The following is a 15,648-nucleotide window of genomic DNA, read 5'->3' as shown; positions in this document are numbered from 1 at the left end:
CTCACTGTAGAGCTATTCTCTTCTCACCCTCCGTTCAAATATTATCCTAATCTCATTCTTAGTCTAGCAGCTGCAGTCAGTCTCACATTAGAAATGCGAGAAGAGTGTGAGAGAGAGAGAGAGGCCAGTATAAACATTAGTGGAAGCCTAAAGTGGTTTCAGGTTTAGTTTTAAAGCTCTCCTATAAAATGAGTTATTAAAGAGATTTTACAAGGTAAACAATATTAACAAAAGCAAGATGTGTGTATGTGTGCCTCTTGAAACGCATGGCCTCCTCACACTATTAAACAAGCACTCCACCTATCACTGGGATATAAACTTGAGTTATAAAATACCCTAAGAATATGATTGAATAATGATGAATTACAACAGAACGGGATCTAAAAATTTTAATTTTACAACCATTTAACATGATGTTTAACTTTAAAAAAACGTTAACTGCGTTGGGTTTGTTTGATTTGTGTCCCCCTCAGTCCCTGTTGCTCCAACCCAGCGCCCTGAGAGTGTGTGTGAGCGATGGAGGACCAGTTTGATTGAGCACTATGGTGGAAAACCAGATGCACAACAATACGTGCCTCAGTGCGAGCCAGATGGACAATTCAGGTACACACACACACACACACACACTCTAGTTGAAATAGTTGTTAATGACAAATGTCTTGAGAAAGAGATTTGTCTCTCAGTCCAGTCCAGTGTTATGGGGAGACTACTTACTGCTGGTGTGTGGACCAAGACGGGCGGGAGGTTCCTGGTACCCGATCACATGATGTCGTCAAACCTGCATGTGAGTGTCTTTTCACCTTTAACCTTTTTTCACAAAATTGCATGTCCCTGTACTGTTTTGTTCCAGTGTTAATGCCACCAGTCATGGCTGAAACTTTTTTTTTTAACCCATCCAATCTTGTCACAGGCCTTCCCTCAGTGGCTCCGCCCACAGTGCGCCCATTGCCCCGCCCAGATGTGACCCCTCCGACAAACACTGACATCACACTGCTGTACGCTCAGGGACAGAAAATAGGAGCGTTGCCTCTCAACGGGACCAGACTAGATGCAACCCGGTCCAAAACACTACTCACTCTACATGTAAGAGATGAACGGATAAATACATGCTACATTTTAACTTCTTCTATCTTGTTAGTTGGTTCTTATGCACATAGATAATTATTGTGGTTCTTTGGTTATTTAGAAAGATGTTTATAGCCATTTTGAAAGCCAATTTATCTCTACAACAGGATAGAACAACAATGTTTTAACAAGGGAGTGTGCTGACTCCATTGTTTTGCCTTTTAACTTCCTGTCTAGACCAGAAATGGGAATGTGTTGCGTTATGTAGGTGGACATCTGCTGCTTGTGACCACCTTGCACCTGCATTTTAGCAAATATATGATCTCTCTCTCTGCAGAAGTCTAGTTTACTCTGACTACTTGAATTACAATATGCTGAAAGATTATTATGGACATTTTGGCCAATGATGCCAAAAATAAACCTTCCACAGCTTTAAGGACTGTCAAAGCTTGAAAAAAAACAAGACTTACAAACGAAGACAAACCACAGACATCTACACAGCATCGCTAATAAGATCAGCTCTAGCTACTGCTTCAACATAAAGTAAGCTAGTTGAGCTAGTTATAAACTAGTTAATGTTGTACGCAACGTTATGCCAAAGAGCGTCTTTTAATCTGAGATCATAATTCCTCATAATGTGGACGTGTGGAAATAAACAAAAGGGCTGAGTCGCAAAAGGGCAACACTGATGTGGCTGTAATTATCTTGACATATCTCATTATGTGTATGCTTATGTTCATATGTGTGTGTCCAGGGTTCCATAGTTGTTGGTATAGCCTATGACTGCAAAGAAAACCAAGTCTATTGGACAGATTTGTCTGCAAGAACAATCAACAGAGCTTCAATGGCGACTGGTGCTGAGCCTGAGATACTCATTAACACAAGTAAGAACTCACACTTCTGCTCGTTCATTTCCATAATGAATGTTGCATGTTTAATGTGATCTCAATACTTTCTGTATGGTCTCCCTGCTCCGAGTAGATCTGGTCAGTCCAGAGGGTTTGGCGGTGGATGTCAAACGTAGGTTGATGTTCTGGGTCGACTCAAACCCTGACATCATTGAAAGCGCCAACCTGGACGGCAGTGGGAGACGGACGCTGTTTGACACAGACTTGGTCAACCCTCGAGCCATCATAGTGGTCTCTTCCACCGGGTAAAGCTTCTCTTTTTGTCTTTCTTGATTTTGTCTTGCTTAAAGTTTTTTTTTTTTTTTTTAAATCACTTGAGCCATTCAGCTTACAAAACCTGCCACTTCTAAAGCCACTGGGACAGTTTGGTCTGGATTTGCAAACATGTACAAATCTCTTCCCCCGAGCAAGAAACAAACAAGCACCCACACACTCTCTTAGCGGTCAAGTGTAACATCCTGGAGCTGCTCCACTGAGGCAGAATGAGATACAGCTCTCACTGTATACAGAGTGATTTGATATCTGGAGAGGGCTCAGATGGTTTTCAGCCCATTAGCACGACTATGACAAACACATTTGAGTCCTTAGACAGGCTATGAGTCAACACGGCCTGTGTCTAATTCATTATAGTAAAGTGCAGATTGTATTTGGAGCAATTTTGCAGAAAGGATTCTTGTTGAGTCTGGGGGATCTAAACATGACTTCATCAGTATGAGACTGGTGATCGCAGGAAAATCGACGGGTTTGGGTGGAATGTAACACGTTTGATAATTCTGTCATATAAGTGACTTTTAGTGTTCTCTGACAGTGTTGCACCAAACTGAGCCAAGAAAACTGTACCAGATTACTGATGCCATTAAAGCTGGAGACACACACACACACACACACACACACACACACACACACACACACACACACACACACACACACACACGAATGAAAGTATGAGGCCGTCATCAGTCAGCTCTCCAGGAATAACATCTGCTTTTCATCATTGCAACTAATCACATAATCAACAGTGTGTGTGTGTATGTATGTATGTATGTATGTATATACACACACACAGCAGCACACACATTGTGAAAGCATGTACATGTATATGAAAGTCTTGTACACAAACATCTGCCCCCACATATGTACATTCATCGAATTAATTAACGTACAGACTCATAAACACATGGTGTGTGCGTGTGTAAGCTGATTGCTCATGTGGTGTGTATTACCTGTAGTTCACAGTGGACTGCCCACATGTACACCATCATCTACAGACGCAAAAGCAGCGTGACGTCACTCTGCCTAAAGGTCTGTGATCATCCAGCTGAGCAAAGTTTTGGGGCTTTTGAGATGTTGCAAACAATAAAATATTAGTTGATTCATCACAGAAACATTCATGAGAAATATGAAGTAACTAGTTTTTTTTTTTTTTTAGAAAAATGTGTCCATTTGATGTATTCAGATGAAACAAAATGCACTGGGAGAGCTGGCGTCAAAGGTTGCACGTTGCTCAGAGTAACCTGACCGTGACCTCATCAGCAGCTGGTCCCTCGAGCCGTGTGTGTGTGTGTGTGTGTGTGTATGTTTTACTATATTCGTGGGGTTCAAAAACTGGGGAATACAGTATACTTGTGGGGTCTGCACAGCCTTGTGGGGCCCAAAATGCTGGACCCCACAAGGTTAAAGTGCTGTTTGAGGGTTAAGACTTAGTTGTAGGATTAGGGTTAGAATTAGGTTATGGTTAGGGTGAGGGTAATGGTTAAGGTTAGGCATTTAGTTGTGATGGTTCAGGTTAGGGTAAGGGGCTAGGGAATGCATTATGTCAACGACGGGTCCCCACAAAGATAGTGAAACAAACATGTGTGTGTGTGAGAGAAATACAGTTGAATAATTTGCAGAATGGAGTTTAAGTGTCATAAATGCCCAATGTTTTCTCTCTGCAGCACTCTCTATTGGACAGATTGGAACCGAGAGGCTCCTAAGATCGAGAGTTCGTCAGTGAACGGTCAGAACCGCAGGGTGGTGGTGTCTGACGGGATCGGTTTGCCAAACGCTCTCACGTATGACTCTTCTTCTGGACAAGTCTGCTGGGCCGACGCAGGTAAACACTACTTCTACTACTACCACTGTCAATGTGACTGCCGGTCAACTGCTTCTGACATGATTGGATGGGGTGACATGTCTGCAGATCTTCCAAAACTAGGATTTTGAAATGTAAGGGGGACAAGACACGGCTAAAAAGTACTGCCATCTCCTGTAAATGTTTTTGAAAATCATTTATCTGTTTTTATTTACAGTTAATTTTCTCCCAAAAAGACACTAGCATCTATCTAGTATCTAAAAAGCAATATGCTTAAGATGATAATGATTCATGTTTTTCTTTTGCTCTGTCCGTCAGGTACAAAGCGTTTGGAGTGTGTATCCCCGGATGGTTCAGGCCGAAGAGTGGTCCACCCCAGCCTCAACTACCCGTTCAGCATGGTCTACTACAGGAACCACTTCTATTACTCTGACTGGAGGAGGTAGCCGTCTTTATCTATCGTACTGTTTGTTTGGTTCATTCATTACTGATCACTAATCAATGGGCTGATCAGTATGAAGCCTTGCTCCCTTCCCCATCTTAAGTGTCTCTCTCTCCGACTTCTGACACATAGGGATGGAGTGATCGCAGTGAACAAAGACAGCAGTCAGATCACTGACGAATACCTGCCTGACCAGCGCTCTCACCTGTACGGCATCGCCATTGCAACCACCCACTGTCTATCAGGTATGTGTGTTGTGAAAGTTAGTCTGGCATTGCCAGACCTTCCTCCACTGCGCTGCGGAGGAGGGTCTGGCTAGTCCACACAACATTTTGGGATAGGAGAAAAACGTGCTCTGGTTTATGGGTACTGGTTTATCGGCATTTCTTCAAACCAATCACAAGTCTTGGGCGGCGACACTATCACTCTCTGTCACTTACACACACTCTTCAGACTCTGTTCAGATGTGTAATTTTGGCTCTGTATAATAACAACCAAACGCCCTCTCTCTCTCACACACACACACACACACACACACACACACACACACACACACACACACACACACACACACACACAGACTTCAAGGTGTACCAGACAGTGAGCTCATTGGTCTGTGTGCAGTGATGTCATCACATCAGTCAACTGCCACCAGATGTTTGAACCCTGCAGGCTGCATTTATTGAATTTGAACTATTATAGATACAATAGATTGATAGATTCTGGATTTTTCAGTGAGGAAGAGGGAGTAGATGTAATTTTATAAGGTATTCTAACTTTTTGTGTGGAAAAAATATATATCAGACACAAATTATTGTTCTAAGCAGAATATTTGTCATACAATGTGTGGAGATCTTTAAATGTTTCAAGTGAATCAAGACAAATGCCATATTACAAAGACACTGTAACACCACCATGAGAGAGCTAAATATACATCTGCAAAAACGGCATATATGAATAGTTTGCATAATAAGAGTAAATATTTACCAGTAAATGCAACCTTTGTTGTCTGAAGAAATGCAAGTATGTGTTTCATCACCCTGCACCCAGAAAACAGTCATCACACGGCTGTGTGTGTGTGTGTGTGTGTGTGTGTGTGTGTGTGTGTGTGTGTGTCCCCCTCTACCTGTATTTTGTGTTTGATGTGTTAAACACCTTGAAAAGTACAAAGTAGTCCTCTAAACACAGGATAATCCCTAAAGTAGCACCTTGGCAGATGTTGTTGTCAAAGCTATACACATCTGCAGGGAGTGTAAAATCTGCTCATGATAGAGGTCTGCACACACAATTCAGTTTGTGCGTCTGACTCTCACAATGGTCAGAATGGTGGCTGTGTGTTGCTGTAAGTGTCACGTCTGCACGTCCTCTCACACTCTAAAGCCCCGGACTAAATAACAGCCGCTCGCTTCAAAGAGGTCGACGCGTGGTGTAATTCTGACCATGATGACAGCTCTAAAACACACTTGTTAAGGGTTTGGGAGCTGGTTGTAAGAGGCTTAAAACCTGTTATTGTTGAATACATGAACACAGACACACACAGATGCTCTTTACAGTGTCGGGCTTTGTTCAGGAGGGAGGGTCTGTGTGTTCTGTCATTAGGCGACTGCAGCACTTAAGCTCTCATCCTGTCACATTTGGACTTACACAGGAAGATAAAATCAGACCTTTAACTCTTCATTTCCAGCTGGAGCTATAAACTAACTAAAATAGGTTTGTACTTCCACTAGAAATGTAATATGTGTGAGTTTTATATTTTGTTCTTTTCCCATTTCTGATTTGTGTACTTCAGGGAGCCACTAACGGCAGACTGGCAGCTGCAGGGTCCTTTGGTGCTAAAGTTCTGGGGCGATTACTGATCAGAGGGCAGGACCACGTTAAAAAGTGCCCTCTCCAGTGTCACCCAGACGAAAAGGAAACTCAGTAGGGCGCAACATGGCTTCCTGTTGCCGGATCGACCGTCGGAGCAAATTTACAACCCCCTCCACTCACCCTGACCCCATTATCTCACCTTAAAGATGTAACCCCAAAATAAATGTTTTGTAAATTTGTTTTATACCTCATTTTTAGTTTTTTTTTTTTTTTATACTGTATTTTTGTATACAAGTTTTTTTTTTTTGTTTTTTTTTTAATAGATTTAAAGTTATAGAACAATGAAATCAGATTTTAAAATGTATGCGTGTGCACATTTTTTGTTCTTTAAAGCCAAAGAAGAATCGCTTGAAGAGCTTTCAAACTGTTTGAGCCAAAGTTCTGTTGTGAAACTGAGCATCAGATTTCGTTTTGGTCAGCAGCTGGCCACAGTGGCTTTTTAAATACAGCCAAATTATTTAGCTGTGGATTCTGTACAAAAATAAAAACAGGCAAAATGAATAGTTTAGTGTTTGGGAAATGTGTTATTCGCCTTCTTGATGAGAATATTGATACTACAGATATGATAGTAGTAGAAATCTTCTCATCTAACCCAAGGCAAAAAAAGCAAATAAGCTTAGTGTCACCATGACAACTAAAAAAAATGTACAAGAATTTAACTGATGGAAGTCAAAAGGCTTGAATAATCAGCATGATTAGAAATGGAATTAACAAAACATGTAGCATTACAAGTTTATTTTTTGAAAATGCCATGAAATAGGCTAAGTAGAAAACCGTTGCCATTGTTGGGTGACTGAAATAGTTTGTGATCAGATTAGTGTAATAATTATTTCCCTCAGCCCCGTGTGCCGTGGTCAGATCCCAGCGACTACAGTCCTGCCATATTTCTCTGCACTACTAATCTGTATTTCACACATGATGGAAGGACGTTACATTCTCTATTTTTTTGCCAAATATTTTTACTACTACTTTTCAAATCTTTTATCTTTTTATAAGATGTGATATTTATAACAATAAAATGTGATTTGGTACTTGACTTTTTGGAGATAATTGTGTTCTGGGTTGATGCTTCTTTAAGACTCTTAACAGGAAAATGGCCACCAAACATCTGCCACACAAGAAGCACAGAAGCCAAACTCTGTTCAGCTGTATTTATACATTTTCCCACACAGCGTCAATGTAAACCGTGTCAAAATAACCCTTTCTTCCATTTGCAAAAAAAACAACTCTCTGGAAACAAAAGATACAAACATAACTGTCCAGGAATAACTCAGAAGCTTCTCTGTGGGTTTCTACTGCAGGAGAGATTGTGGCAGCCAGGAGATAATCTGAAGGTTAGACCTCAGTCTGAAGAAATAATTACTTAACATATTAGTCTACAATACTAATTAATCACTCAATCAAAAACTATTTTAAACGTGGTATAAATTCATTCATGCTGCAGTACAAAACTGAAAAGCAGCATCGGAAAATTTGGCATTTGCTCACATTTATTCCAAATTCCCAATCGGATCAGTCTGATCTCATGCAACAACGGAAAAAAATCCAAACTCATTTATGTCCAGCGCAGACAGACTTTTCCTCTCAAAATCAAATTAAAACTCCCTTGGTTCAGTCCCTGCCTTCCTTTAGTGTCCCCGTTCATCCTCTCTCTCATCTCCCCACCTTGCCCAGCCGGTGGTCTGTCTTGGGGTCGGCTATGATGGCCTGAACGGCTACGATGGCCTCGTTGATCTTGGTCTGGAGCTCCCTCAGCTCCTCGATGTGCAGCAGGCGCAGGATCTGGGCCGCTTCATTCAGAGTGGCGTCTGAGAAGAAATGGATTTTACTTTCCCACAGATGATTACGTTTTTGTGGTCATGCAGCTCTAAGGGAGATCTGTGATCACAGGACTGCCTGTCTGAGCGGATGTCAATGGTTCCCAAACTTGGGGTCAGGACCCCGAAGTGGTCCCAATATTAATCTAAGCGGTCACAAAATGATTGAAGGGATAAATAAAAATCCTTTTACAGAACTTTTTTGTTGTTGTAATTTGCCCTTCCTGTACTACTTACATCAAAAAAGCAGCACTCACCTCCAGTGTCAAAGCCCAAGATGTGCTTGTCTAAAGCTACTGGAATACCCTGAGAAAGACAGCAACATATACATGAGCGGCCTTTTCATTTAAACGCTCCAAGTAAATAGAAGAATCTCTAGATATCGTTCTTGATACTAAATATGTGGATCTTCAGTTTACAATACCTCTGTATTCTGGCTGGCTTTAGTGACGGCTTCTGGAGAGAGTCTCTCCTGGATCAGAATACGAATAGCCTGGCAGGAGTAACACCAAAAAACTGATTAGTATGACAATTTACTATTAAGTATATAGGGATAATAAAAAATAGCTATATACAGTCTTAAGAGCCTGAGTCCTTAAGACATTTAAGAAAAGCCAGGAGAAAATGTCTTGACATGAGCCCACTCCCACCTTGAGCATAACCAGGTAATCGTCATGTCGTTGTATCTTTAGGATGTTGGCCAGAGCTGTCACTCCTGCTTTGAAATCTGGTGAACTACCTGAAAAACACAAACAAATGATGCTTTCATATTTCACCTTGAACAGAGAGATGTAGGAATCAGAAAGGAAAGAATGTGCCAAAGCAAAGTGCCAGGACAGGCAGAGAAGTGTTGCTACTTACTGTCAAGGTTGAGGAGAGGGTCCACTGCTTTGTCCCCACTGTTGCTGGAGGCTGCCAGCGGCTTACAGTCCTTATACTTTGCCACTGAGGAGAGAGCCGCCAAACACACCCAATATAAACACTCGGTGACATTGTACAGAGAATATATTAGCGTGTCAAGTGAGAAACCAAAGAGGAATGTAAAGATTTTGACTTCATTTGTTTATTGGTTTGACACAATTTCTGTAAAAGAGCTTGACTGTGACCAGTAAGCTGGCATCAGTGGTAGAATGTAACTAAGTACAGATTTGAGGTACTTGAGTCTTTACTTTTTCTGCATTGAGTACTTTTACTTTAAATACTTTAAGTATATTTCCTGATGATACTTTCAGAATTTTACTCAAGTAACATTTTCAATGCAGGACTTTTACTTGTAACAGTATTTATTTACAGTGTGGTATAGGTACTTTTACTTAAGTAAAGGCCCTCAATGCTTTTTCCACCACTAGTTGGCATCATTAGAAAACATTCCTTTAACAGTGTCTCCATCTAGTGGTCATCATGAGTATTACAGCGTAGTACTACCAAAGCAACAGTCACTGTAGCAAGGGCTATCCTTTATAAACGTTTCACTGTCATCTTAAACACTGCTGCCAGTATCACAACAGACGTATACGTACTGCCATCTTACCATTGTCTCCATATTCATATCGTACAGACAGGCCCAGTAACCAGTCTAGAGCCTCCTTCTTCTCCTCAACTCCAAACGGACAGTTGAGATCCTGCAGGTACTGCACAAAGGAAAGGACACTCAAAACACATAGCATGCATGGAAGGAAGTGCTAGCCAACAGCTTCACAACAATTTAAATCCTATTCATAATACCATTCATGTCTGCTTTAAGATGGCATTTTCCACAAGTCACAGTTTGGCAATGGACAGAGATGTGGTCTCACCTTCTGGTAGGCTTTGGGCCAATCTGAGCTTGGGATGTTTCTCAGGTTTCCCCTGTCCTCTATCTTATAATGTCGAATCTTCTGGTCCTCCAGCCACACAATGCAGTTCCTAAATTGCGTCTCATCTGAGCAGAGAGGGGAGACAGATACTCGTTTGCGAACCAATGGACAGATGGCTACATACAGTAGTTTGCAGTCGTGTAATAGAAGCAGGCTGAATCGATCTCGGCCTTTTTGTAGGATTAGGATGAGGGGCTGCAGAGCATCTCGTTTGCTAATCATCTGCTAAGGTTAATTGTGGGGTAGCTAGCAATTCACTTCACTGCTTTAACAGTGGTTAATTTAAATGTACAGCCCAGCAATAGACCTTTTTCACGGCAGACATGTTGACACGTCATAGTAGGAAAAGCACAGGTGTATTCAAAACCATTACTGATGGCTGCATTCCACTTAGGAGAGACCCTGGTATTGTGCATGCTGACTCACTGAAATAGCTCACTGGGACACTTGATGGAATTGAGCCATCGTTATGGTTAACAATTTCAGCTGTGCTTTTCCTACTAATGACAAGTCTGCTGTGAAAAAGGTCCATTAGCCCGACATCCAAGTGCGCATATTCACATAAAATTACATTCTCAGATTGTTATATATTGCTTGCTAAATTGCTCATTCTGAAGTTATAGAGTATGATATTAAAACACGTAGGAATTAAACTGTGGACACAAACATTGAGCGTTTTCTTTAACAATTTGTGTAACGTTAAATACGTCAAGCATAGACTGTATGGTCTATGGCATAAAAAGCTCGTAAAATACTTTAGCTCGTGTCCTAACAAACATACAGGTTTGTCGGCCAAAAAGCACCATGGAACTACTATTTTATAAATAGTTTGGCATTTCGTTGTCTCCAGTAACAGGACTTGTGCATACACGTTAGCCTGCTCCACGTTTAACGTTCACTCACCGGACCATATTCAAGAGCTCATTGACGAGTTGTGTCTTACCTGTGCAGTCAAATTCACTGGGATTGTGATAATCTAGCGCTGTCAGTTTTCTCCGAAACATCTTAACCTAAGTTTTGTGTGTAAATAGCTGCTTTCTCCAGCTAACAGTTGGCTAGCTTGGCTGTTGACTCTACTTGCTGTCAGTATGTGGCATTACGCATGCGCCACCGGACATCCTACATTTTGTTATAACTATCAAAATAAAATTGTCCTTGCTGACCAACAACACTACACGTAAATACATCAATGAGTCTGTAGCATTGCCACAACTGCAATATTTAAGACATTAAGATATATAAGATCCTGCCTGTCCCACTTCTATTTTGACATACTAGTGTTGTTTGGCTTCAAGTACTCAAAAACATTTAATTTTGTATGTTTCTTAGACATAACATTCTGGCAGTTTTGAGTAGCATTTAACTAATTTCAGTGTTGTAAATTAACCATAATTTAAGGGAGTGATGATACATTTATTTCAACTAGCTCCCAACTTAAAGATCCCAGTGCAGTTCCAATTTTCTGCTTTGGAGGTTTTCAAAAACCTAAACATTTTCAAGCATCACTGAGGTGTCACCAGGAATTCTGACTCCAATTCTAGTGGTATCTGGACCACCTTAAAATCTGATAAAATAGTATGTTTTTTCACAACACAAGTGCAGTTTAATGGACTGACTTTTTTTTTTTTTATTTAAGACTTAATTCCTAATACCCTCTCACAGTATATTACACAGAAAGAAACTTTGGAAAAAATTGCAACTTTATTACACATCACATTTTATAAAATGAGGCAAAAACCACCCAAGATGATGAAATGCAAAAAAATAAAACAAAAACGTATGTTAATGTGTGTTGGTTTATGTCAGTGTTTATGTTCAGAAGGGCCTCATGCGTGGGTTAAGGGGCGGGGCTCTGTTGGGTGGTGTGATAGCTATGTCCAGATAGTCTCCAATCTGGAAGCGCTGAGACTGCAACGTCATTGAGTCATCTGCACCCTTCCTGCCGGATATAGTGTTGCCGATATCTTTCAACCTGTAAGGCGGGACAGGCACGTTTTTTTAATATACAGTGCACACAAATTCAATAGACCATTAGGCAAGTGGCCTGCTACATGAGTTCAACCTGTGCTGCTGTTGTAATGTGATACAAACCTGTACACTTTCCCTCTGGGGTCTGGATAGACGATAGCAAAGCTGAAGTGGGTCCCCTTTTTTCTGGCCTCTGGATACACTTCCTTCACCAGGCTGGTCAGCTCCTTCAGAGTAGCATCCATCCTGAAAACACACACACAACACAACACAACACACACACACACACACACACACACACACACACACACACACACACACACACACACACACACACAACACACACACACACACACAACACACACACACACACACAATCAGAGACCTGCTCCAATTCTTTGTTGTGAATTAAAATCAAATTGTACCTCAACAAGGAGCTTTTACTGCCTTTTAAACATATCTTTAAACATTGGCAAATGCTTGATTGACACATTCAGTGACAAAAATGTAAGTGAAATGTTTGCAATCTCACCATGTGTATATCTGCAGTTCGCTGGAGGGAACGTTGCCCCGGGCAAATTCATCTGCTCTGTGGTGTCGGCCGCTGTTGGTGGTGAATACTCGCAGCAGAAGGGGGCAGGTCTACAGCAAAAATAAACACCAAACATTAGGGTATAACGAAAAAGTAAAGGTTGCCGAATGGCTGGCTGCACACAACAATATAGGAGGTAACAAACAAATTGGATTATTATTCATGTTTTAATTGGAATAGACTGGTTCAAATAATAACATTTTGTTAAACATGAACCCATTACACACAGACATGGAAATTAATATAAAAACAGGGATTACATCTGTGTATTTTGAAAGTTTCCCCTGAAATAAATGGAATGTTATTTGCGTCAAGCTGGACAGTAGTTGAGTTCCCTTGTTGGTCACACCGAGTAACTACGACATGCTAATTTAGTGCCAATATACAGTACATATTAACACTACTATTATTATCCTTAGGTGTTTTAATTGCTTAAAATATAATATAAATAGTATCTATATGCATATTAGAGCTGGGCAATATATCGATATTATATGGATATCATGATATGAGACTAGATATCGTCTTGGATTTTGGATATCGTAATATAGCATTAGTTGTCTTTTCCTGGTTTGAAAGGCTGCATTACCCACTTAGTCATTATAGCCACATTACTGAGGATTATTTATCAAAAATCTCATTGTGTAACTATTTTGTGAAAAGCACCAATAGTCAACGCTACAATATTGTTGCGGTATTGATAGAGGTATTTGGTCAAAAATATCGTGATATTTGATTTTCTCCATATCGCCCAGCCCTAATGCATATACATAGTATACTTAATGTACTAGCTAGCTTTGTCCACCCCAAATTAATGGAGAAGAAAAGAATATTAGAAACACTTGCGGAAAGTGGCCTGTGTCATCTCAAATCCCACCAAAGTGTCTCACGACAGTCACCAATATAACGTTACCACTGTCATTATTGGGAGCAATACACAAACACAAAGTGTTTGAACCATCGGGACAACTGAGCTGAGGTACACTACTGGTCAAAAGTTTGGGGTCACTTAGAAATTTCCATTCCACTCCATTATAGACAGAATACCAGCTGAGATCAGTTGCATTGTTTTTTGTTTTTTTTTTAAATCAGGGCAGCAGTTTTCAGATTACATTATGTGCTTACATAATTGCAAAAGGGTTCCCCAATGTTTTCTCAGTTAGCCTTTTAAAATGATATCAGATTAGTAAACAGAATGTGCCTTTGGAACATTGGATGAATGGTTGCTGATAATAGGCCATGTAGATATTGCATTAAAGATCAGCCACTTCTTTCTACAACAGTCGAGAACCCTTTTGCAATTATGTAAACACAATGTAATCTGAAAACTGCTGCCCTGATTAAAAAAATAATGCAACTGATCTCAGCTGGTATTCCATCTGTGTGCATCCATGTCCCAGAAATGCTGGTTACTAACCTAGCTCTGGGGAGCTTATTCCCCAGAGTCCTTATGTGTTTCTTTTACCCAGCATGTTTCCTTGGATTAAGGTGGCACCTAAATCCGCGCCCTGCTACACCCTGCTACGCTTTGCAGTGCCCTGCTACGCTTTGCAGTGCCCTGCTACGCTTTTGTTCCATTATCTTTATTATGACTATAATTGCCACTGTTAATCACATCCCCAACCGGCACCGTCAGACACCGCCTACCAAGAGCCTGTCCGAGGTTTCTCGGTTTCCTCGCCACTGTCGCACTAAATGCTTGCTCTTGGGGGAATTACTGGGTCTTTGTAAATTATAGTGTGGTCTAGCACGACTCTATCTGTAAAGTGTCCTGACATAACTCTTGTTATGATTTGATACTATAAATACAATTGAGGTATTCTGTCTGTAATGGAAATTTCTAAGTGACCCCAAACTTTATAGCAAAAATGAGGGGAAATTGGTGTTACTTTGGATTGGATACATGCCGAATTTAGCTACCTGAACACGTTAGTTAGCTATACCTGAACTGTATTTTGCTAGTTTTGTTTGTCTAGCTACCCATAATGTTAAGCACAAAACATTTAAATCGTTTTAAAGGTTTCATTGACATTTTCCAGTCCACGTGGGAAATGTTAAGTCAAACGATGTTATCAAAGTCTCAAGGTTAGCAATATAATTACTAAACTACAAAATGTTATCCGTTGTTTTATTACGAATAGCTAGCTAGATATGTACGATTAGCTAGCATGCTAGCACGCTGCAGAGGCTAACGTAACGTTAACACTAGCTATACAATCTCCTTGTAGTTTCTGTTGACCAGAGCATCACGTAGCTTAACACGCAAAGCAGAAACACTGGTCTGACGTTACATATGTTGTACTTGTGTTATAATGTTTAGAGTTTGTCGTGGAAGTAAGTCAAACAGTCTCAAACTATTACCATTTAGAGCTAGCTAGCACAACCTGGTTAGCTTACGATAGAGCTCCTATAGTAAACAAGCTAACGTTAAACCGGGCTTTGAAATAATACCCCGCTGTCTACCTTTTCTCGGTCAATGGGCTTCTCTGGTTCCTTCTTGATTTCTTCCTGTGTGATACGCGATTCAAGGGCCATTTTTATTTTTCACCGATATAGTAATGCACTTAGATAACGTTACAGGCTTCTGCTACCACCTTGCACGGATATTTTATCGTAGCTGAAGGAAGCAACGAACGAATTCAAAGCCGTTTCCGGTGTCATTTTAGCTAACCAGCGACTTTATCGCTCCCTACTGTTTCGGAGTATCTATGCATCATTATGCGCATGACAAAATATGATGAAGTTTTTGCTTTAATTACAAGTCTGACGTAAATCAGAACCAAGTCTAAAGTTTTTGTGCAAGAGATTTATCTTTGCTTGCATAATGTTCTGGTGGACAGGACTTTCCAGTGCATTTTATTCTGTTCATGTTTAATACCATTTCCTTTTTAAATGGCCTACCCTTTCATTATGATGTAGTATCACAGCTTCATCGCATCTCAGCAAGTGCGGAAACATCACAACAATGAGACTATTTTAGTTTTAAAGCACCTAAAGAAATCTGAATCTGGCAGAGAGCCTGTTCAATGTTATGAAGGGAAAACAAAAATCTGCAAG

General features: G+C 40.6%; 3 protein-coding genes across 4 annotated transcripts in view; 1 reads left to right on the top strand and 2 right to left on the bottom strand.

Moving 5' to 3' along the window:
- nid2a (nidogen 2a (osteonidogen)) overlaps positions 1-7,394 on the top strand; it is a 45,855-nt gene extending 38,461 nt beyond the window's left edge. For both annotated transcript variants that reach the window (XM_078243416.1, XM_078243415.1), the window contains exons 42-50: positions 474-603; positions 684-784; positions 911-1,083; positions 1,820-1,949; positions 2,047-2,218; positions 3,911-4,068; positions 4,366-4,489; positions 4,622-4,734; positions 6,279-7,394. In XM_078243416.1, coding sequence (XP_078099542.1) covers positions 474-603; positions 684-784; positions 911-1,083; positions 1,820-1,949; positions 2,047-2,218; positions 3,911-4,068; positions 4,366-4,489; positions 4,622-4,734; positions 6,279-6,289 — 1,112 coding nt within the window. In that variant the 3' untranslated portion in view covers positions 6,290-7,394. The remainder of the gene's footprint in view (positions 1-473; positions 604-683; positions 785-910; positions 1,084-1,819; positions 1,950-2,046; positions 2,219-3,910; positions 4,069-4,365; positions 4,490-4,621; positions 4,735-6,278) is intronic.
- Positions 7,395-7,495: 101 nt separating this feature from the next.
- rtraf (RNA transcription, translation and transport factor) lies at positions 7,496-11,136 on the bottom strand. Its single transcript, XM_078243417.1, has 8 exons — positions 10,975-11,136; positions 9,972-10,096; positions 9,707-9,806; positions 9,037-9,120; positions 8,826-8,914; positions 8,600-8,668; positions 8,433-8,481; positions 7,496-8,166 (listed from the first exon to the last, which is right to left on the bottom strand). The coding sequence occupies exons 1-8, from the start codon at positions 11,033-11,035 to the stop codon at positions 8,012-8,014; spliced, it is 732 nt and encodes a 243-aa protein (XP_078099543.1). The 5' UTR covers positions 11,036-11,136; the 3' UTR covers positions 7,496-8,011.
- A 574-nt stretch (positions 11,137-11,710) lies between these two features.
- Positions 11,711-15,224, bottom strand: sap18 (Sin3A-associated protein). The gene is made up of 4 exons (XM_078244039.1): positions 15,055-15,224; positions 12,532-12,641; positions 12,123-12,245; positions 11,711-12,003 (listed from the first exon to the last, which is right to left on the bottom strand). The coding sequence occupies exons 1-4, from the start codon at positions 15,124-15,126 to the stop codon at positions 11,847-11,849; spliced, it is 462 nt and encodes a 153-aa protein (XP_078100165.1). The 5' UTR covers positions 15,127-15,224; the 3' UTR covers positions 11,711-11,846.
- Positions 15,225-15,648: the final 424 nt, after the last annotated feature.

The sequence above is a fragment of the Sander vitreus genome, chromosome 24, assembly GCF_031162955.1.
Source record: "Sander vitreus isolate 19-12246 chromosome 24, sanVit1, whole genome shotgun sequence".
Lineage (NCBI taxonomy): Eukaryota > Metazoa > Chordata > Actinopteri > Perciformes > Percidae > Sander > Sander vitreus.
This window is presented reverse-complemented; position numbering and strand designations above follow the sequence as displayed.